This window comes from Plectrocnemia conspersa, unplaced genomic scaffold, assembly GCF_051122295.1.
Source record: "Plectrocnemia conspersa isolate PC_06_02 unplaced genomic scaffold, ASM5112229v1 ptg000009l, whole genome shotgun sequence".
NCBI classification, from domain to species: domain Eukaryota; kingdom Metazoa; phylum Arthropoda; class Insecta; order Trichoptera; family Polycentropodidae; genus Plectrocnemia; species Plectrocnemia conspersa.
In genome coordinates this window covers 29,570,107-29,594,933 of record NW_028277173.1, presented here as the reverse complement: position 1 = coordinate 29,594,933, position 24,827 = coordinate 29,570,107, and the positions used below count along the sequence as shown (strand labels likewise).

The 24,827-nt window shown below is 31.8% G+C and overlaps 1 protein-coding gene across 2 annotated transcripts in view; it reads left to right on the top strand.

Moving 5' to 3' along the window:
- LOC148232590 (protein I'm not dead yet-like) overlaps positions 1-23,564 on the top strand; it is a 28,497-nt gene extending 4,933 nt beyond the window's left edge. Inside the window, exons 2-14 of one of the 2 annotated variants that reach the window (XM_088193223.1) lie at positions 16,729-16,867; positions 16,939-17,059; positions 17,124-17,602; positions 17,661-17,786; positions 17,852-17,974; positions 18,848-18,962; positions 19,019-19,110; positions 19,170-19,267; positions 19,461-19,580; positions 20,879-20,968; positions 22,082-22,275; positions 22,346-22,483; positions 22,551-23,564. In XM_088193223.1, the coding sequence (XP_088049349.1) occupies positions 16,833-16,867; positions 16,939-17,059; positions 17,124-17,602; positions 17,661-17,786; positions 17,852-17,974; positions 18,848-18,962; positions 19,019-19,110; positions 19,170-19,267; positions 19,461-19,580; positions 20,879-20,968; positions 22,082-22,275; positions 22,346-22,483; positions 22,551-22,691 (1,872 nt within the window). In that variant the 5' untranslated portion in view covers positions 16,729-16,832 and the 3' untranslated portion in view covers positions 22,692-23,564. The remainder of the gene's footprint in view (positions 1-16,728; positions 16,868-16,938; positions 17,060-17,123; positions 17,603-17,660; positions 17,787-17,851; positions 17,975-18,847; positions 18,963-19,018; positions 19,111-19,169; positions 19,268-19,460; positions 19,581-20,878; positions 20,969-22,081; positions 22,276-22,345; positions 22,484-22,550) is intronic. The other variant, XM_088193224.1, reaches the window with a different exon arrangement.
- Positions 23,565-24,827: the final 1,263 nt, after the last annotated feature.

Here is a 24,827-nt window from a genome sequence, read left to right as displayed (position 1 = left end):
CTATTTCAATAAATAAATGTTTCGCACTGTGCAATCAATTAGGCATTTTCTTTAAGTAAAGCATCCGTTTATTCAACAATGCTAAAATTAACTCGATTAATAAAGTGGCAGTTTATTACCTAACTGTGTGGGAAAATACACCTAGTGTCTATTTTTATTTAATTTATTTGTTGGACGTGTAAATATTTCTTTCTGTGCGGCAGTTCTTATGAAAAATATCTATAAAACTCTTAATTCAAGGATTTAAAAAATGAGATTTTAGTTGATGAATATTTTTTGTGCTATGCGTTGATACTCGTTTTATCATTGAAAATTTTTATATACTCACTCTTTATTAAAATTACAGTTTATCAACAAAAATGATTGCATGTTCATCATATGAGAGTATTTATAATATGCAGAGGAAATGTGAGTGTTTCAGAGTATTCGCACAAATGCGGATTCGCTGTCTTTACAAACAGACGTACAGTCCGTCCAAGATGTGAACGCTCATCGATATAGTTTTGGTGAGAAATACAATAGGATGACCATGTGAAATTACAAATGCAATTAATTTTTACTTTTTTAATTTAATTCGTTGAGGAAAGTGTAAAATATTACTTTCTTACTTATTTGTGTTTATTTATATACATATTTAACTCAAAAACATGAGAGCAGTTTTGGAATCACTCTCCAAGTTGAATATCTCTTCAATATAATATGTTTTAAAATATCAATATAAATATCAGGAATTGTTTTATTGATTACAAAATACCACAACATGACAATAATTTATAACACATTATAATTTTTATTTCAATTTTCAACGTATGGTCACCCTACCATTAAAACAGCCCTAATTTATTATTGGTAACGTTCTCCTATCGGTGTAAACAAATTCGCGGAAAACTGTGTATGTATGCATACATGAGTACACGCACCCTTATTTCCAACACAATGATGATGAGCGTTAACATCTTGGATGGACTATACAATCGCTGCGGAGATGTATCGATTGACAATTTGCAATAACTTTTAGCATAGCAGTTTAGGCGGAAGTGATTTTACTGCCGATGACTTGGGAGTGACGATCGAGCAGGGATTTAGATTTTTGTTTATGTTACAGAGAATGTGTATTAGCAGTGAAAATATATTTTCACTTACATTTTAGTAAAATCATATCGGAATACATTTTCACAGGTAAATATAATTTCACTGACACGTGCTAGTAAAATTATATGCTGTTTTTAAAAAAATGAAAAACAATATAAAATTAGTTGAATTCTGTATAACTATAGTTTTTAAAACTTTTATTAAGTCAAGTTGGGTTTGGTTAATTTAAGTTTAGGTTTCAACAGAAAACTTCGCAACTGTCGAGTTGAGTTTAAACGAAAATAAAGCGACACATTACCTCTATACATTGGCGTATCCAGCGGGGCTTGGACCGTCCTGGGCGGTACTTGCTTGGGGGCGGCATTTTCGCAATGAATGTACCGTTCTTGTAGTGTGATTCTTAAACTGAATGTGCCGAAAATATATATCCACGAATATATGAAAACAATAAACAAATGCTGATTTTATGGCCCGCCCGGTCGGTCATAAAATGCAAAAAAATTTGGCCAGTTTCTTAGAATCAGTCACACCATTGTTTGTTCGAGTCGAGCAAGTGCATATAATATGTGAGGGTGAGGGGGGGGGGTCAATATTGAAGTCATGCATTAAGTAACAGATTTTTTAGGAAAGTCAGAATTTGTATTTATATGAGGGGGGGGGGGGGAAGTTAGGAGTCGCTTCCCTTACCCATATTACGATGAGATTCTGATATACGAGAGCCGATCAAAGTATAATCAAATCGAATTTTGGTCAATAGGTAGGCACAAAAACAATTATCACTTCTCAGAAGTCAAAAATTCACGTCAAAAGCAATAAAATCGCGTCGCAGTGGGAACGCTCGGTAACGAGCGTTCCCACTGCGACGCTATTTTATTGCTTTTGACGTGAATTTTTGACTTCTGAGAAGTGATAATTGTTTTTTGCGCTCTCCTATTGGTCAAAATTCAGTTTAGATACGCTTCATTCGGTTCTCACTTATTGTAACTCTTAATATTGTTGTAAAAAGTCTTAATATGAACGCTACGTAACCGAGCGTTTCCACTGCGACGGCACGATTGTATTGCTTCTGACGCGATTCTATTGAATTAATAGTATTATATTACTTTTTTAAATAAAAAAATTAACATTAGTATTAACATTAAAATTAATATCTAAGTGCCGACCAACTATGGTGCAACATGCGAGATGCTACAACTGTCTCTACTTCTTCTGCTTATTTTCCTTTGAGAGATGGCTTAATTTGTATTTTGGACTTGAAAGTTCTAAAATTATAAATTTAATTAGGTTAGGTTAGGGTTTGAACAGCAAATGTACGTTTCGCAACTGTCAAATTAAGTTTCATTGACGTTTTTGAGCAGCATATAATTTCACTAGCGCATATCAATTAAATTATATTTTCGCTAGTAGTAATATAGTATATCTACTGGTAAACATGTATTTGAGTTTCACTATTGAAAAATGCTGATTCACTGTAACATTTATACACCCATACAAGGCGAGTTGGCAAATGTATAATTGTTTAGAAGCTCATCAATGCGAAGCAGTTCTTGTTGTAGAAGGCTCAGAGGATAGTACCCGTATTTATATTTGTATACTTATGCCTTTTTGCTGGGAGCGTTGAAATACATTTCAATGTATTATCTGCGTAGCGTGTATAAAGTTACTTAGGAGTAGTGATGCTTAGCAATTTTCAGCTGAGAGTTGCAGAACGCGATTGCGTCCCATATTCTGTCCATCGCAGCCAGATATCAGCGCTCGAGAACGCACCCATTGAAGGGTGTCTTCGGCGATAGCTGCGAAGAGCTAGAATATTTTTTATTGTAAAACGGTACACATATTTTATATATGCATATATTTTTTAAATATGCTATTTGGTGTATAAATTTGTCTATATATAAATAGGTGTGTGTGTATCCATATGTAATTTATCTATGTATAGTATAATACAAAAATGTGTATGAAATGTTGAAGATAAAAACTATCGTGATGGTCAGATTTATAATAAATAAATAGTACAAATTCCAATTTCATTATATATCTTACTGCACTGTGAATATAAGTACACATTTATTTAGCAAAATAAATATAAAAAATATGTTTAATCTGTATGCAAAATTTTATGACGACAGTGTTTAAAAAACCGGTCCATACCGAATATAAAATCAAGGTTTCTGGTATTTTCCATAGATTGAAATAAGGTAGAAACAACAAATGTTTGACATTATTAAACCTACTATCCTTTAAACCGCAGACGAAGGATGTTATGCTACTTTCATCAGTTTGCCGTCACTAGATAATTTGCATATGAATGGCGCAACATATTTAGATAAGCAACTCCATAAACATGACTGCGGGTAGATTAAAAATATAAAGCGATCGACAGCCATTTTAATTTAAAGATGGATGTTACATGACATAATGCAACATATTATAGACTGAGTGTAACTGATTGTTCATGTGGTGTAGTTAGAACAAAAATGCATGAATTTTGCCAGGAGTTAGGAGGATACTAGTGTGATAAGACTCCCAACTTCCATGGCAGATGAGTTGCACTTGGTTCCAGGCGCGTACTAATGTACGCATCCGCATGCGTCTCGACTTTTATTTCCAAATAGCATCTTTAAGAGTATTATTTGTTATATATACTCTATTGGTATTAGTAGCAGTTATTTGAAATATCAATTAACATTCAACTAGCTGCCAATTGCTTTTTCCAATATGCATTAGGATTCATAATCGGTTTGCATAGTTATTGTCTTGTCTAAATTATGAATAAATCAGGTTTTCCTGCTATTTTTTTGCTTTAACAGTCGTAATGGCGTACGCTGCAGATCCGGTTTCGCATCGACTGATTCCTCGAACTTGGAACGTAGGCGTTTGGTATAAATTTAGCACAAGATCATTTATCGGAAATTAAGGACAAGTTCAATTGTATAATTGTCTCTAGGGCGACACAATCAAAAACGCTTGACCCGCAGGGCTAACTTTCGACAATTAAGTGACAATTACCTTTGACTGACGCGGAATCCATCATCTTGCGATGCGTCGGTGCGATAAAGTGCTCTAACTGACTCGACAAACAATCGATGTGGAATTTTTGTGTTCGGCAATTGATATAATTGGCGATACGTGTCTCGATGAGCGTGGGCCCCCGTCGACGCTCTCGGGACCCTTCGAACCAGTTTGGGCTCGTTATGCAATTAACCGGCTATAATGTACTATCAGGGCGGATTCATTTTTGGACTTTGAATGTTAATTGTAAAATTGCGCCATTACGTTATCGCAACTGCTCCCTTTTCATAGTTAAAATGAAAGAAAAACGACTGTTGACTCAACGTTTTCATCACAAAGCTATCGTCACTTCGCGCAATTAAAACAATACAGTATGACGCACATATTTTTTATTAACAAAGGTTATAAAACAATAGATTCCAAAGAAACAAATCATTAATAAATCAGCATTATTCTAGATATTTTCATTGGTTGATCCACGTACAGTCTATTTCATGACAGGTTCATTAACAAAATCGTGGAGCTGTTTTACAGTTCTTGTGTGATTAAAAAACGGTTGCTGAAATCGGGAATAACGGGTAATTATGTAAAGTTATTGTCTGAAATGGAAGTGAATATTATACGCTTGCTTGAGTTGAATTTATTAGAATTATAATTAAATTTGGCAACCCTGCACGTGTCGTCGTATTCCAATGTTGTGTTCGTAAAACCACAGAATGGCACTTGAAAATGCTTTTAGTCTAACCCTTGGATCTCGGACCTTCCTGTGCAAAATGCACTTGTCAGCGATTGTAGGGACTAATGCCATTATTGTTTATTGCGATATGTACGCATTTATGTGCCTAGTATTTTTTTTAGAAATAAAATATGCATTCAAAATATATGTATCAATTTAATTTTGTGCAGATATTATGCACGCCCCCACTAAATGCGCCGGCGCTGCATCGAATACTAAAGCTTCCAACTTTTCAGGATCGAATAGTAAAATATTCGAATATTTTAAGTTTTACTTGTACATGTAGTAAATCTATTTTTATTTAAAAATATATAGCTATCCTTACCCATATTACTATGAGATTCTGATATACGAGAGCCGATCAAAGTATAATCAAATCGAATTTTGGTCAATAGTTGGGCACAAAAACAATTATCACTTCTCAGAAGTCAAAAATTCACGTCAAAAGCAATAAAATCGCGTCGCAGTGGGAACGCTCGGTAACGAGCGTTCCCACTGCGACGCGATTTTATTGCTTTTGACGTGAATTTTTGACTTCTGAGAAGTGATAATTGTTTTTTGCGCTCTCCTATTAGTCAAAATACGGTTTAGATTTGCTTCATTCGGTTTTCACTTATTGTAACTCGTAATATTGTTGTAAAAAGATTTAATATGAACGCTACGCAACCGAGCGTTTCCACTGTGACGCGATTTTATTGCTTTTGACGTGAATTTTTGACTTCTGAGAAGTGATAATTGTTTTTTGCGCTCTCCTATTGGTCAAAATTCGGTTTAGATTTGCTTCATTCGGTTCTCACTTATTATAACCCATAATATTGCTGTAAAAAGTCTTAATATGAACGCTACGTAACCGAGCATTTCCACTGCGACGGCACGATTTTATTGCTTTTGACGCGATTTTCTTCTTTTCTTGACCAGAAAAATGCATGAAAATAGTATTATATTACACTTTTTTTAAATAAAAAATTAACATTAGTGAAGACGACTACCTTCTGGTTATTTTACCTGTGAATATATGAGCAAGGAAATTTAAAAAAATGTATAATTTTAAATAAATATTTACAAATATATTTTACAAAAATAAAAATTTAAAACTAACGAAATATTTTAATTTTCGAGGACGGTTAAAACCGGATTTTAATTTGTTGAAAGACCGAAAACCTGTGTTTTTTTAGTACTTTTTTTCTATTTTAATCTTTAACCTTTTGAACGTTATTTCGCACTTTGCTAATGAGTGGGGGGAGTACCTATTTATGCCATTAGATATTTAAATATTATTTAAATAAATGAAACTTAACTTAAAATTATACAAAAATAAACATAGGTGCATTCTGTCGATTTTCTTGATGACATCTATAGGTGTCATCAGCGGTCAAAGGGTTAAAATTATAATTTTTGTTATCAGTTTTTATTTTTTGTAAGATTCAATATATATATGTGAAATTTTGCGGCAATTTAAGTTTATTTTATGATACACTTTTTATTGCAATGATTAACTATAATTGAAATATTTTTTATATATTTTTAATAATATTATTTAAATAGAGAAGAATATTAATAATTAATCAAACTTTTCTAAAAAAAATTGATTCAAAATAAATAAATAAATCATAACTTAATATCTTAAGATTTTTTTATTGCTACTTTATGTGTATTATTATTTATGTATTGTTTTACGATCATCGTGACGCATTGGGGTAACCTGTTAGGTCACGATAGCCTTAATTTAAATAATAAAAAAAAGCAATTTACTTCTAGTTCTAGAAAAAAATATTGAATTATATGTGTATTTAAATTTTTTTGTATTGAAATGTATTGTTTTTCGATCATCGTGACGCATTGGTGTAACCTGTTATGTCACGATAGCCTTAATTTAATTTAAATAAATAAATAACTCAATTGGTTCTAAAAAAATATTGAATAATAATGTTACAAAACAACTTTCAAAAATGGTAGTGTTTTTTCTTATTTAAGCTATAAAACAGTATAAAAAATTATACAATATTATAAAAAACATTCTTGATTATTTCTTGCTTATTTTTGTGGTCAGCCATACATTCAAAGCAAACGCGTAGAATGACATTGATAAGTTATTGCAAATGTATATATACAAGTGACCGACATGTGTGTAAATGAAAATATCAAATATACCAACATTATTACATATATTTAGTAATATCCCTGATACAGTTACGTATCACATTATACAGTGATATATATTTATTTGCACCTATACTCTTTTGTGTATATTTTCTCATTCACCGTAATACATTCTTAGAACAATCTGAGATTAATCATAAAAATATTGTTGGTATGTTATCAAGACCTGCACTCGTTTTAGACATTATGATACATTACATGTCGAACTTGAAAAATTGTCCTTAACCGACTGATATGTATATCTTAACCTTTCAATTTAAAGTAGTAAGATAGAAGTTATCATTGGGCGTCAAAGTCATATCGTTCTTCATGATCATGTAGCTGCGCAAATCAACGCCAAGGTGATTGATTATATATTGCAAATATTAATCACCTAGGGGTTGAGCGTTGATTGAACAGTACTTTAAATCGACAATCAATTACAATCAGTGATAAGATCCACTCTTCAGTTTATTGAGCAATACAATTGCTGATTATTTAGTGAAAGGTTGCCTTTAATTAATTGGTAAAAAATATCTAGTCGAGGTCGTTCATATTGACTATGCTCCAATCGAGGTAAACATGCCTCTTTTAAGCATTATCGACCGATAGGCGTTATCGCAACTTATAATCCGGTGTATGCTGTTTATCTGTCAGATAAAGGTCATGTTTTTCGGTTTGATAACTTTGACCCGGGTACAAACTCTGTAACGGTTCTAGACGCCTCTGTAAAATAAAAGAGGCAATAAAATCCATACGTTTATAGCAGCAATCAGTCATGGTTAAGGTTGCGATTTTACGTTTCATTAAAGAATGCAGTTTTCCGTTAAGCGGCTGCGTATTTCGAAACCTCTTTTTAGTACTGAGTTCAAATAAACGATTACAGAGTAGTTCACTTGCATAATCCAAGGCAATCGAGATAGCTTATTCAGGTGCTTGCTATATAAGCGCTGCTGTGTTACACGAGATTACGATTCATCTCTCTTACAGAAGAGTCAACAATGTAGGGTTGCTAAAAACATTTAAGCAGGCTTTTAAAAGGGTCGCTAGATAAAGAATAAAAAAACATTTTATTTAGAAAACGGTTTAAAAATACATTTGATCCTTCGATTCAGTAATCTATACTACGATAGCGAAATGTACAAAGACTAATCTTCGAATCTTAAAATAACAGTTTTCTAAATATTATCAATAGCCATTAAGTCAGAGTCCGATTACGCACACCCGATTTCTAAATCGTCTGATAACAGCTCTCATGCGAGAGGTATAATATTTTCATGGACACAACAAAATATACATATATGTATTTAAATAAAATGGTAAAAAGGTCAAGGTACGTTGATTAAAATTATTAAATCTATCAAATGTATTTTAACTATTATATTTTATATTCAATTTGAGACTAATATAACAGGAATCAAAATTGTAAATGTTTTTTTATGACATCCATTTTGCAAAATATTTAATTACAATTAGACCAGTAGTATAAATTCACACATCAAATTCTGTGATTTACACATAATAATTGCAATGTCAAATATTTTTACTACACTTGTCTTTGAATATTATTATTATAAATTACATTTTTTACTTGTACACTAAGTGTACATCACCGGAGTGCTGGAATTTTTTGCATCGTAAGTAAGGAAGATGTAACATTTTCGTTACAACTCTATAATTTACCTCACAATTAAAGCCACTTATCAATATGCTACTACTTTTTTTTGTACTATGAACGATTTTATCAATTTAAAATGTTGCGTATATGAAAACACTTCATACTGCTACTATTCTCAAATATTCACTTTTTCAGAACTCATTAGCTGATTGTAATCAAATTGTCACTTAATTTTTTTTCTATATGTTACTTATTTTTATCAAATTAAAGCTAATGACATGAAAATGGTTATAAACTAGTTACATGTATATTATATTATTGAAATAAACTTGATGATTAAAAGTTAATATAACATTGTTTTTAGTGGTTATAAGTTATAATATTATCAAGTTTTATACAGTTTGTATGATACTTACAATATAAATCATGCATTTCAAAGTTCTTTAGATAGTAGGATAGCAATGCATTGATCGGCCAAAAAGCAAAGTGTGAAAGCTTTCGTTAAAAGCTGCTTAGTAACATAGAGTATAGAATTACAGCAATTTCGATGCCGTTAGATCTGTTTGTGCAAATGTAAGACTATTCCTATATACAAGAAATAATAAGTAAGTCGTTGAAAAAATGTCTCTCTAGTCTCTAATGCTCTTTCGTGAGTTTCGTAAAGTCCTTCATGCCAATTGAGGACTAATCTTGTTATTTTTTCATCTCCGCTTTCGGTGCGTTGCTTCCAGGTGGCTATTTGTGGGCGAGCATCCAATAATCACGAATGATATGTATAACAATTAAACACGTGTGTTTCGAAACTTATGAAAAAATGGTTTCAAAATCATTTATACTGTTTCTATTTATTTATTTATTTTATTACTTTATCAATTGATTTTTTATACACTCACAATTTTTTTTAAAATGTGTTTCTTTGTTCCACTGAAAAAAACTATTTTTTGTTATGTAATCGTTCTTTAAAATTTAATCTTTTATCTACAATTACTAAATATTTTTTATTATCAGTGATTTCTGTAATAGAATTATCTATAACTATTTTTATATTATTATATATATTTATTTATTTATTAAAATTATGTTGTAATTGTTTTGAAAATTGTGTTATGTTTGGCCATTTTTCAACCTATACAAAAACACGAGTCTATGCATCCATTAGCAACTGCGGGTTTACTATTTTAAAACACGCGTTATCTAAATACTTACTATTCTCAATGAAGTACAGAAGTTCTTGCTTAAGAAATCTGAATGGAGATTTTGACAATTCTTATCAGTTCATGCATAGGAACATTTTTTATTTGCTTTGTCATTTTGAAAAGCACGATTAATTCACAGACACCTATCAATGCTGTCTATCTCCTCGGCGACCCTTTGCCAAAGGACATTCACAAAATAGTTTATTATTCGTTGTGATTTTTAACTTCTTGGCACGCGCGTCCCTCGCAAATGGATCACGGCCGCATTGACGCACGTCCTATGTCCGCCTCCGTTTTTCGCAAATAACAGTTAAAGCTGCAAACAGATAAAGTATACAGAATCGGCCTCCTTGACCCACAAGTCAATTTAGCGCCGATGCACTTCGACTTTTCTTCTATAGACTACGCAGAAAATTGCGCATTAAAATTTTCGTCAGATTCTTCTTGACGTCATTCGTTCTTATCTGAGTAACTTTTACGCAATACGCTCTGCTCTGCTGGCCTAGGGAGTGTCCCAAGCGAAAGTGACTAGCCCTGAATAGTCTTTGAAATGGGATTAACACCTATCGTATCGTATATTTTGTTTATTTCACCTTTATCGCGATCTTATCGGCTCTTAAAGATTACATTTATTCAACTAAAATCGACAACTACATTTCTTGATAAACATTCCAATATACAGTTAAATATAATAGTAGTACAATTTAACGTGGTTTGTATATAAGTATCATATTTAAAACAATCGATCATTTCTACTCGCTTATTTTAGAAATACATAATTGAGCTATTTTTTAACCTAAGTCACGTGCTTCAATTACAGACAGTAGCACTATAATTGATGCATTGTTGATGGAAGATTCTTATTTGCATGTGAGTGCCAAAGTACAATCTTTTATCGAGTATTTAATTCAGGAATATGTCTGCATGATAATACACACAATTGGATATTGCATTGCAGCTCAACGATCTGTTTCGCAAAATTATTTTATTACTTTCTATGAATCGATTACTAAGTCATAGTTTACACATGCACGTTCCATGGCGACTGACCTCTAATTGAACAGTACGATTGCCTAGTGATCCTCGCAATTCAATCGTCTCAATTTGACTCATAAAATCGATGCTATATTAAACATAATAAATATTTTATTTATGGTTTTAAATTAAATATTTGTCTAATATATACATTAAGATTGGAATAGCGTAGTCTGTAAGGCCTCAGACTGGTAATCCAGATGTCGAAGGTTCGAGCCACGACAGCAGACTCGAATTTATATTTATAAAAATGCGCTAATATTAAAAACCGGCCTCAGCTGTCTATTGCTTATAATTTATATTACAATACATATAATAATTTATGATTAATTGTAAGTCTGATGGTTAATACTTACTTTTAGGTATTCATTATATCTGATTTACTTACCCATTTTGTACAAATTCTAGATTTTCCTAATCTTACGAAGGAATAATTAAAATAATATCGAGCTAGGTTGTAATATATGTATTGATTAATAAAATATGTCACTGACTTCAGTCTGATGTCTTATTACTATCTTAGTGGTTGTTGATTGTGTTTACCCCGTTGAAATGCATTAGGCCAACGCTTGTCGTGTTGTTATAAATAAATATTCTTGTTTAAAAGGAAGGACTAAATTTGATTAAAATTACACTATAAGTTCTAGTGTCACATAGAAGCGACGAACCATTAAATTTTATCATATTTTTTTCAATATTAGTTGAATATATTTGCTGATATTTAATAAAAACGTCAAATGAATACGCAATGAAAGAATTGAGCCAAAGATATCGTCATGAATCATTATAATTATATACATTGCTTTAAACTGAATTTAATAATGATTATTCAAAAAAATAATTCTGTAAAATCAAGTTTTTTGAGTAGTTAAAATTAAAACAGTATTAGTGACATTTGTTATAAGAAGCACATATAAAAAGTATGAACATTATTGTCGGCACACAAAAAACGTAGCGAAACCGGATATATCTGTGCATCCTGTGCCGTTCTACTCCACAGAGGTACATGTTTTGAAAAGTACCATTTATTGGTGAACTATTAAAAACCGTATTCATGTCCTCTGGGAGGCCATAAACTGCAGTAGTTTTATTCATATCGACATTAATTTGTTTGAAAAATAGAGTTATAAATAACTCAATTGAGCTCGTTTTTATCTTGTTTCAAACTGGTTGCTTTTAAATCAAATAAAAAATTTAATTATCATATTTTTTTAAATATAAGCTTTTTATTTAAATAATAATTGCATAATAGAGCAGGCGCGTACGGTGAAATATTTTCCCTTTCACTCGCTCGCGTGTTAAATGACGAAAGTGAGCGAAAAGGAAAGTATCTCACTATACGCGCCTGAATATAGGTACATTTATAACTAATTCCTGAAAGGTCTCGGCTTAAGTTATTTATGAATACTAGTGTTGAATTAATTTTGGAAATATGGTATATAAAGAAATTTAAATGAAGACAATTTAAATAAATACTTAAAAATCCATAAAACGAATTGTTTGTGCAGTACAATATTAAAAAATGAGCATTATATAACTATATGTTCAATAAAAAATGTTAGATTGAGCAACATTTTGTTTGTAGTAAACACTAAAATTAATCATTTGTGCATTAAGTTATTAAAAAATGCAGTAAAAAAACTATTTTTAATATTTTTTTTATTTATTGACTCGTTAGGTTAGATTTGGGTTTGAACATCAAATGGACGTTTCGCAACTGTTACAATGATGTTATATTTTTAATTTCATTACCTAATGCTCTTTTTTAAATATTTTAATGCACAACTCATTCATTTTATTGCACACTATAAATAAAATGTGCTCAGTCTAATATTTTTTATTGAACATATGATATATTTATTTAATTTTAATTTCTGTTCTTAAACTTTTATGCGAGTTTATTTAAGATTTCTTATAGTTTTTTTTTCATTTTTTGATATTTATGTGTGTTTAGTTTCTCTATCCTTTTCAAAAGTAATGAAGTAGAAACACATTTAAAAATAAATAATATTTTTAAATACGGAATTTAAAAATTTAAAACTCGTTTAAAAAATAATAGAGGAAAAGTAGAGGTCAAAAATGTTTTATAATAATAGATATTAAAAAAAATGTCTGGATAATTCTATAATAATATATCCGAACCGAATGATTGTCACAAAATATGTTTTCCTACATTTTCCTAATCTCGCGTATGAATATCGTAATGATGAATTAAAATGGAGGTTGTGCATGTATGTTATAAAAATATATATTAATGAGCTAATAAAGCACATAAAAATATCATATATGTATAATAAAAGAACCGCGTAGTACGATTTTTTTATTATTTTATATATATTTCAGTCGCAAATTTTCATTTTATTTTTATTTTGTTTTTAAATCGTTGGCTGAGATCTCTGGTTGCTTTTTAGTATATTTTTTTTTACTTAAACTGTAAAAAAATCAACAAATAGTTTAATGTTTTTTTATTTTACAAATATTTTTTTGTTGTTTTAATTATTTTTATCGCCAAATTTCAATGCACTGTTTCTATTCTACATAACGAAAACCTCTAGTTGGCGTAGCACAATTTTTTCAAAGTATTTTTTTTTAAATTGGCCTATCTCTGTACTATGAATGGATTACATCATAGTTTTATTACGTTGGGGCTTTAATTTATAATGATCGATCTAAACTTAAGGTCTAATTACGGTCGTATAAATATTATATTACGTCATTATATTATATCGATTAAACGCCGCCAAGAGCGAAGCGATTATCAAAAGGCCCTATCGAGAATGTCGATTTACCCCTTCATTTTTGATACAAAAATGCCCTTCTACGTGCGTTTCGGCCTCGGAACAGAAAACACCATCGATTTCTCGCGCAATCGGGGGTAAAAATAACTCCCCTCTTCCTAAACTTTCAAGAAAACAACCACTATCGGAAAACGCGCGTAGATGAGAGACACACCTCCACAGATATATTTCGTTGGCTTTGGTCACCGCCGCCGTTCCAGAATAGAAACATCACGAGATTTCAATTTCCTCAGTCGCTCTGACGTCATCGTCGACCTCGCGGGGGCGAAAATTATTATTTCTCATCCGCTCCGGTGCGATAATGCGCTCTTAAACAAATTAAAACTTGACCTTTTCGTCAGACAAAATATAACGTCCTTTTTATCTTCGATGTTTTTATTACATAGCAACTCGTACCATTTTTATTAAAAAATATATTTAATCCGATCGTATATTTTGATAATCGCTGGTAACTTTTTGACGTTTACAATTATCTATATGTCAAAACGTCTATCAAACGATCTAATAATAAATTTCCCCTACTTCTAACGACGACGATATGCGGTACAACGCCCGTTTATCGATTTTTAAATCGCATAGATGACTTTGACACTGAAACTTATCTACAAAACAATACATAATAGATTCAAAGTGCAAGATGAATACATTGCATCGAGCGGAATTTTACCTTCGTGGGTGGCCTTATGCGATTACTTCACTTTTGCACATGTGCATTATGCGCGATAAAACAATCTGACATTGCAATAAAGCGCAATAATACCGGTCGTTTGAAATAAATTGTTTTAAATTGAATGCGTTATTTGTTTGTCACGCGCTTGTAACGCAATCGCATCGCTGAGACTTCCTGGTTTATTTCTGTGCAAATTTACACTTTTTTATATGAATCGATTTCCAATTTTTCGTCGATTTCCGCCATGTCTAACAAATTTACATATATGTTCAATTCTAATTTTATTGTTTGATAATTCGTTACGGAGACGTGCGGCGAATTCGAACGCCGCGCGGCTGTCACTTTGACGTTTGTGTGTCGATAACGCAGACAACCGTTAGACCGACGCCATCTTTTTCTTCGATCTCGCGAATTTGAAATTTTTGTCGTTAACAAATGACACCCGTTAACCCTTTGAGTAGTGAGTTCATTTAATGTATTTTTCCATAATTATTTTTGTTGTTCTTTATTTGTTATTGTTTTATATTGCATTTATAATTATAGAAAAAAAATCATTAATTCTCAATATGTTTTAATAATTTATTTTTACACTTTTCTATTATTAAATTATATTCATTTATTTTACATATTTTTTATTATGTTCATTTATTTCCTATTATTTTCTATAAAAATAATTTTCATTAAATCAAATAAAATAAAATTATATATTGTATAAATATAATATTTTTTAATTATTATTTATACAGTTATATATGATGTACCTCAAAAAGTGAAAGATGAACCACCGTACATTAACCGCGTTAATGCATACGATATTTATTTAAAATTTAAATAACGTTCTAAATGCTTCTCGTGTAAAGGTGTTTTTATTTTGTAGTGTGTCGGATAAAAAATGTCTCGATATATTAATATTTTTTTAAATAGTTTGCCATCAATAAAAATTGTACTCCGATGTACGTTGTCAATTTGTTATGATAACTTGCTTTAAATCTCTGGACCAACAATTTTCCACCGGGTTGAACCACCATGGTTTTACGATTAACTTTCAATCCATTTCATAGAGGCAATTATCCGCGGTATGCGTAATTGCTTTCTCTTTCATAAGTCATTAAGAAAATGGACATCTTGTAACTGTCAAATTGAGTTTCACAGTTTACCTCAAATATATTTTCTTTTCCACCTAGGGATGAAAATAAATCAAGGACAATTTTCTATTCCACCGCTTTTACTTTTCCGTCTATAAAATGGATACCTTCCATTGTGGAATATAAGAAGTACCACCTATATATATCTTAAATTCAGAAGTAGAGTGTATTTTTGCACCCTACTGTACATTTTATTTTATTTTTTAGATTAAATTAAGACCACCATGGCCTAACAGGTTACCCCAATGCGCCACGATGGTCGAAAACAAATTTTAAATTTATAAAACATAAAAAAACGTATATATACATAAATATAACAATACTTAAACATTACAAAAAATTATAAAATATCAAAATTAAATGATACAAACTGGATCAGATCCTCGTAGCTAACATTAAATAAGTCAATATGTAATGCCAGCGTATTAAGGAGCCAAATGGCCACAGCTATAGGCGAGTCGGCAAGTGCGGATGTCCTAGCCCTAACGGCCATCAAAAGAGGTCTCGATCGTGATTCTCGAAAATGTTCCGGAACCCAAAACTGAAATTCCTCGAGAATAGCTGGATGGTCGACAGCACCTTTTATTAATTTGAGAAAATGCTTAGCGACATACAGCTTTCTGCGAGAACTCAGCGAATCATATCCCTACGCTCCTAAAAGAAAGACAAAAACTTTTTCACCCAAAGAGGAAAAACATATTTGATTGATAATTTTTTTATCAAAATGTGAGAGCTCACTCGAGTTAATCCAGAATTTTGATAAAAAAATATGAGAGTTGATTTGCCTGTATATTCCAATCAGTTGTCGCAAAACCTTATCTTATAACAATATTTTGATGTACTGAGACTTCAACTTGAGGACGAAGTCTACCACTTTAAAACGATCTTCTCTCTCACTCCTAAGTCCAAGTACTTGTCAATTGATTCATGAATTATTAAGCCACTTCAACTGCTGTCGTAGGCATTTTTTTCGTATTATCTAAACTGTGGAAAGTTATTCAATAAACGAACTCTGTTCAATACTCTAATAATGCTATATGATGAAACATTATATATTATTACATTACCGAGAAGAATTGTGAATTTGTTATTTGTTTTAGTAACTTTTTTTAATAATTACAGGATATATATATTTATTATATATTATATATTTTTTTATTTTTATATTTGAATTACTGTTTAGATCTAATTTATAGAACTTTGTGTTTTTTTCTATTGATTTTTCAATAGACAATATTTGTTATGTGTACTTTTAAACATGACGCTAATAATATTTTTTTGTTACAGATCGAGCCCTTATTCCAAGATCAAAACACATTCACACTTCAATGTTCAGATAACGTTTAAGGCATATAATTGTAAATAAAAATAGCAAATCCATACCTTAAAAGATGGCTTCGTCACCGTCGGACGTCGTAGTTTCGACGTAATTATTCCACTAACTGCACAAATTGCTTCTGAATATTTTCGATTTAAATACATGCGTTTGTCTTTTAGGCCTCCTGAGCTTCCTTTCGGGACACGTTTAAAACTATTCTTTCAAGTATACTGGAAGTCTGTGTTAGTAGTCCTCACGCCGCTTATATTTGTTCCCTTACCGATTATTAAAAATACACCTGTAAGTATCGATTGATTCGTTGAACAATTTATCATTACACTGCTGTATAATATATCAATTTCAGGATTTCAAATGTTTATACGTCGTCATCGTAATGGCCGTTTATTGGGTTACGGAGGCTCTTCCGCTACCGGTCACCGCTATGCTACCTGTGGTCATGTTTCCGACCATGGGGATCTTAGATTCGGAGCCGACTTGTCAATCGTACATGAAAGGCACAAACATGATGTTCATTGGCGGATTGATGTTCGCTGCCGGTCTGCAACATTCTAAGATTCATAAGCGAGTTGCTTTGAAGAGCATTCAGATCGTCGGATGCTCGCACAGGAGGTTAAACTTTGGATTGACGTTCGTCACCATGTTCTTATCCATGTGGGTGTCGAACGCGGCCGCCGTCACCATGATGGTGCCCATCACTGAGGCTGTGTTGGAAGTTTTGGAGCAGCAAGGACTAGGAGACATGTATATTAGGAAGAAGAAGGATCCGGAAGACGCTTCAAACGGTATACAATCCAGCAAGGAAGAATCTGGCGAAAATGAAGAGTGAGTAAAATCGGCAATTATTTAATATCGTTAAATACTAATTTGATTGTAATTATAGACCACCAACGCCTAGTAAAGTGACAACGTGCTATTTCGTCAGCATTGCATATGCAGCTTCTTTAGGCGGTACCGGTACTCTTATAGGAACGGCAACAAATATTACATTCAAAGGAACTTTTGAAAGGTATGATTTGATTTATTACTTTTGTATTTTTAAAAAATATATTTATTTTATATTTTGTGTTGCAGTTTATTCCCAAAAGCTCCTCAAGTAGATTTCTTATATTGGATGCTGTACAATGTACCACCGATGATCTTGATGCAATTGAGCATTTGGCTCACGTTACAAATTTTGTTCATGGGAATGTTTAGGTAATTGAACATTTTATTTTATCTTATTATAAAACTGACTTATATCAACACAATATTACTTACCTGTGTTTGAATCCCATATGGACTATAGTGTCATTTAAATTTATATTGTATCTGATTATTATATGAATATAATTCCGATCGAACATCACAGATTTTTTTAAATTCATGACATCTGTTGATTAAGCTGTAACTTGTAACAATTCAAAAATAAAAATAAAAAACGCAAAAGTGCGGGATTGGTCTTTCACGTTCAAGATTAGTTTTAAATATTTTACATTTAAAATTATGAGCATGAGCAATCCTGTGAATTTTTATATGATTTTTTAATTCGCTAAAATTTTTACAGATATTTTTTACATATACACGAGTATAATTTTTATTATTTATTACAATAAACTGTGATGTGTAAGAGATTTTGCATTTAAAATTGATTTCAGGTATACATTATGTATTTTTTAAGTAAAAAAAAGTGAAAGATTTAGTAATAAATAATTTAATAAGTAGTCGTAAAAATAATAAAAACTAATTATGGTAATATCATATCCGAATCAAGGCTATAATAATAATTTATTCTTAAAATCGAGACATTTGCCAATCAACTATGCAAAAATTAAGATAAAAAACATTATGTATTTTTAAAGTAAAAAAAGTGAAATATTTAGTAATAAAGCCGTAACAATTATAAAAACGAACGTAACAAAAAATTAATTATGGTAATATTGTTTTAAAATCAAGGCTATAATAAAAATTGAGACATTTTATAATTCGGTAGCAAAGGTAGTTCTTCTGGTTCCACTGTTTTTTTTTTAAAATCATATCTAAACGCCAGAAGATGCACAAAGATCTTAACTATTATTTTTTTTATGGTAGACCTAACAGTCAAGATGCTAAGAACGTTAATTTGGGTGAAGCTGGAGCTCGAGTCGCTCGTAAAGTCGTGGACGATCAATACAAGGCTCTAGGACCGATGACATGGCATGAACAGGTTTGTTTTTGATTAAAAAATCTCAAGTGATTTACAATTACATGGATGTATTTTAGTGTGCAGGTATATTATTCATCGTCGCCATTCTTCTGTATTTCCTGAGGAGTCCTGGTTTCATGCCGGGCTGGGCGGACGTCATGACTGACATGTAATTCGTTAATTGCTTATTTATGATAAAGAACGGATAAATAAACGTCGCTATTGCAGGAAAGTGAAGGACGCGGCTACGGCGATGTTCATAGTGATCATGATGTTCGTGCTGCCTTCGTCGCTCGACTTTTTGAAGTTCTTCCGGCCGGCGACAGGTAATGTAGAGAAAACCCAAGAGGCATGCACGATTCTTAATCATTTTCACCGTATTTTCTTTTGCGATAACGCTTAATATGAATGATGCCCCCTCACTATTTAATATTTAACATCGTTCATGAAACTAATTTGGGTTGAATGCGTACGATATTCAACGCCCAAAGTTTTGCTATCGAGTGTGGCCGTTTATAGTGTCCCAGGAGGTGCAGCGTAAAAGTAATTCGAGGATCACGGCCGCTGAAAAGACAGACAACGGCGAAAAGGGATCGCACGAAATGCATTCGCTTATGGAGAAACCGATAGCGATGACAGGTACGAACGCTTCGGTCAAAGGCTTCATTGTGTGAATATTGTCGCTTAACCGCCTGCAGTAATATAATTTGCCTTGCTGGTCGAAGGAGTCTTGATTGTTTGTATTTCATTGGAGATTGGAGAGTAGCGTGTTGCTTGCTAATCATCATCGATCATCATAATCGCGTTACGAAGATAAACGATTAACGAATAACTCATTATCTTCTATTACATCGTCATTAATAATTAACATTGTAAAAAATCTTGTGAATCCGTCATAATACCTCTCGCCCGTAACATTTCATAAATTGAAACACATTTAATATTCGATAAATCAAGTTAAGGCTTCATTTAAGAACATGACATTTTTTTCAATATATGCTTTTCATTATAGACAGGATGAATAAATTTTAAAAGTTAAAATAAAATATATATTTATCCATAGCATATAAAGGATTAAGAAGCACTAGATTCGTTTTCAACATTAAATTCATATAACAATTTTTAAATAGATAACTTTTTAAGTGAGAGACTTTTCTCGTTGATTTAAGCATGAAACACTCAAACGGACTTTGATCTGCTATAATTTACATACGTTTAGGACTAGACGAATAGACGTACTATTTTATGATTAAAATTGTAATTTTTATAGATTTATGCATGGTTTGAGTAGAATATGCAGTTAAAAAAAACACTTTGCATGTACACATTGTTTTACAGCACATTATTTAGGTAGAGTTTTTCACCGATCGAAGATTACAATTCCAGAGTTTACCGGATATTTGTATACAAATTTATCTTCTGCAAAACGTGTGATTATTTTTTTACTCACTAGATGCAGGTATTGATTTTATATTGCTTTTTTTTACGACAGATTATTATGCTTTCAGTGTTTTATATTGTGACATTAACGCAACGAGCAATCCCTTTAATTTGTGTTATAAAAATCCTAATAAACCACTGCAATGTTAACCTTTCGTTAAGAGTATAAGTAGTATATAGATAAAATAACATTTAATATTAACAGTAAATAAAATCTGTAAGGTTAACGTTGTAACAGTCCGACGAGGGTCTTTGAACTATCAAAATTTATAAATTAAAAAACTTGAACCTTCCTACTACATTTATAACTAAAAAAATATATTTGTTTTTATTTGATATTTTACAAAATTTATGTATTGAATTTAATAGAATATGTTTGGAATGGTTTTTGGTGTTCTCGATTTCGGTTTTGGTTCAATGTCCCGACTTTTATTATCGACGAAAATTACACAAAACCTTTTAGAGCAGCGTGTATTAATTTAATATTCAATTTTCAGCTCACGATCTTCCGACTAAACCAGGTCAGGGTATTGTAACGTGGCAGGTACTGAAAGATAAAATTCCATGGGGTCTTCTCTTCTTGCTCGGTGAGTATTACTATTTAATAAAAATTTTGCCTTTTTTATAAAATAAAATAACTCGATATAATTTTAAATTAAACACTGATTTTGAATTGTATCTGTAAAAAAATAAGCATTGTTTGATACGAATGCATTATAATCACCGGATGCGGAGCTAAACAATGAAGTGATTGGTTCTAAATTGTTCTTCTCTCCAATTTGTTAAAATTTCATCGAATCCTATTGCGTTTATTATACATATATGGCATAAATTGTATATTTGTAATAAACTATATAAAACAAATCTTCCCAATCTAAACCGAATTTTGACCAATAGGAGAGCACAAAAAATAATTATCGCTTCTCAGAAGTCAAAAATCCAAGTCAAAAGCGATAAAATCGTGCCGTCGCAGTGGAAACACTCGGTTAAGTAGCTTTCATAATAATATTACGACTTACAATAAAACATATAAACCGAATTTTGACCAATAGGAGAGCGCAAAAAACAATTATCACTTCTCAGAAGTCAAAAATCCACGTCAAAAGCAATAAAATCGTGCCGGCGCAGTCGCAGTGGAAACGCTCGTTACCGAGCGTTCCCACTGCAACGGCGCCGACACGATTTTATTGCTTTTGACGTGAATTTTTGACTTCTGAGAAGTGATAATTGTTTTTACGCCCTCCTATTGACCAAAATTCGGTTTGAATATATTTTGATCAGCACTCATATCAAAAATCCATAGTAATATCGGTAAGGATAGGTATCATATTTTTAAAACATAATGTAATATCAAACTGCAGACTAACTATAGAGCGATATGCGAGATGCGACGTCTGTAATTTTTCCGCTTATTTTCCGCTTAGAGATGAGTTAGCTTAGTTTATATTTTGGACTTGATCTAAAATGAGAACTATAATAGTTTTAGATCTTTCATTAGGTTAGGTTTTGGTTAGACAACAAATACAGAACCCACCGTTTAATATCGTTGATCAAAAAAAATAGATTCTACCATCAGCGAACATGACGTGTAGGTACTACATGACCTGTCGGATAACTGGTGATAAAAATCATGGTACATATCGAGTTATTTTATTTGTGTAGCAAAAATATTTATTGTTATCAATTTATTTTCAATACAGGTGGTGGTTTCGCTCTGGCCGAAGGCATCAAAAAATCAGGCATGTCAAAATTGATCAGTGAACCCTTGACCGGTCTTCAAGTACTACCTCCAGCCATCATCCTCTTGATTGTGGTCATCTTGTGTGAAATTCTCACAGAATTCACATCGAACGTTGCCATTGCGAATATAATTTTGCCAGTTTTAGCCGAATTAGTACGTCTTTTTTTTATTATTTTATTCATCTGAAAAGAAAGAGCATTTTTAATATGTTATTTTTTTACAGTCCGTCGCTATCAGAATTCATCCAATGTACTTGATGATTCCGGCCGCGATCGCGTGTTCTATGGCGTTCCATATGCCGGTCGGTACGCCGCCTAACGCTATCGTCGCAGGCGTTGCAAACATCAGCACCGGCTCTATGGTGAGATATTATAATGTTCTATTATCTATATACAGTATATAATTCATTTTTTAATTTAATTTTTAAGGCTATCGCCGGAATCGGTCCAAAATTGATAACCACCCTGTTGACGTGGGCTTTCTTCCCCACCTGGGGAATGGTCATCTATCCAGAGGTGCAGACGTTCCCCGACTGGGCCGACTCGTCCAAAGTCTTACCCAAGACTTAAAGAACAACTCTGTTATGGGATATCCTCGAAGAACGTTAAATTAGTATTTTAAAAATTGTTATTTTCCACAATTTATTATTTTGAAACGACGTATACGCTGATCTCTCAAAATGTAAGCTGTGAAGAATAGACAATCTGTGTTGGACTGTGCGTACGTCTCGACGAAAGTTGATACAATCTTTGAGACTGCAACAGACTATGTAAACGCAACGTTTACGCTTCGTTTAGAGGAATTTAGTTTGATTTTTAAAACATACATATATATATGCATTTAGTGAATTTTCATGCACAATTTTATTTGTTCTGTTGCTTGTAGCGTTTCATGTATAGTGTAGGAAATACTGCACTACATACCGAGCGGTTTGACTCATTAGCGTAACTGTTGGAAGGTTTATATCCGAAGAGGCATTTTTCAAATTTGTTTTTAACAATTCTCAAAACGATAACAATGACAATAACTCGATTGTGAACTGTGTAATACAAAACGACCATATCACCTATGTTATAAGGACAATTAATTGTTGCATTTAATAGCACCGAATATTGCAATATTTATTTTTATATACAATATTTAGATTACCAGGTTTCAACGTGATATTTCTTATCTTTCTTCCGTTAAGTATTATACTTCAGTTTTGTTTAGTTATATTTAACAATAATTGTGTAAGGTTGCTGTTTTTAATTTATTTTTATTAATAAATTCAATGTATATTTGACTTCAATTATTATAAACGACTTACTATGTAAATTAAAAGGGCGGCTATACCGAATTTATATTTAAATAAATACATATATATATTTTAATGCATAACATGTATATTATATGACTAGAAAAATTGTACATATATTTTATAGAATATAATTTTAAATATATCACTGTGTTTCATCATTATTATATTATTCTAAATATTCTGTTTCAACATGACTGACAAGCTTTAGCACAATGTAGTGAGACACCAGACCGAAATCAAAGTCTGCAAATCGGTGACATTTATTATATTGTAAAACCGAAATTCTCTAGCTATTCTTCTATTTCGCAAAACCCATTTAAAGATTAAGTGATTGTGAGAGCGGTGTCTATTTCAATTTGCAATGGCGCCAACATGATTTTATTGCTTTTGAGGTAAATTTTTGACTTCTGAGAAGCTTTTGCGCCCTCCTATTGACCAAATTTCGGTTTGAATATATTTTGATCAGACCTCTTATATCAGAAGCATGTAGTAATATCAGTAAGGATAGCTATAATATTTTTAAAACATAGTGTAATATCCAAGTGCAGACAAGCCAACCTTTTTTGGCTGTGGGCCAAAATAATAAAAATGTGCCTATTAAAAAGACTATTCAGGTTAGTGAATATTTTTGGTCCTAACAACCATATATGTGGTCTAGTCGTAACTCGTCAAAAAAAATTATATTTGCAGAACTGAAATGGGTCACTTCAAGTCATCAAACGGGTCACTTGGTGACCTGCGGGTCATAGGTTGCCGAGCCCTGAACTATGGAGCAATATACAAGATACGACGTCTGTCTGTAATTCTTCCTCCGCTTATTTTACCCTGAGAAATGAGTTGACTTAGTTTGTATTTTAATTACGAACATTCCTATGAAGTTGCATATGCTGTGAAAGATAACTACAGGCGGCCCTCGACTTTCGCGCATAATTGGTTCTTGAAAATGTGTGCGAATGTTGAATGTTCGAAAGTAAAGGGAAGTAAGAAAAATTTGAAATTGTGTGTATTTTAAAATATTTATTTATCAAGTAAATATAAGATGATTAAGAGACATGTTTAAATGGAGTTTGCGGGTGTTTCCTTTGAAAAGTTATCAAGAGTTAACTGTTTTCCACTATTCTTTTTCTTTTCTTCATATATTATTTTATAACATGCTATGTTAATATTGATCGCCCTACGCACTTGAAATATGCGTTCTCCATTGGGATCACTATCTTCCATAATATTTAAAAATTTGTCAAGGTGCGTGAAGGCTTCATTCATATTTTTCATTGTTAAAGAGTTTTCCAAAATAAACCTGTCTCATCTACATTAAATATTTGGCTAAAGGAATATTCTCCATCTTCAATAATTTTGAATAATTAGGAAATAAATTCTTTTGCAGCATCTTTATCCGCATCAGCCG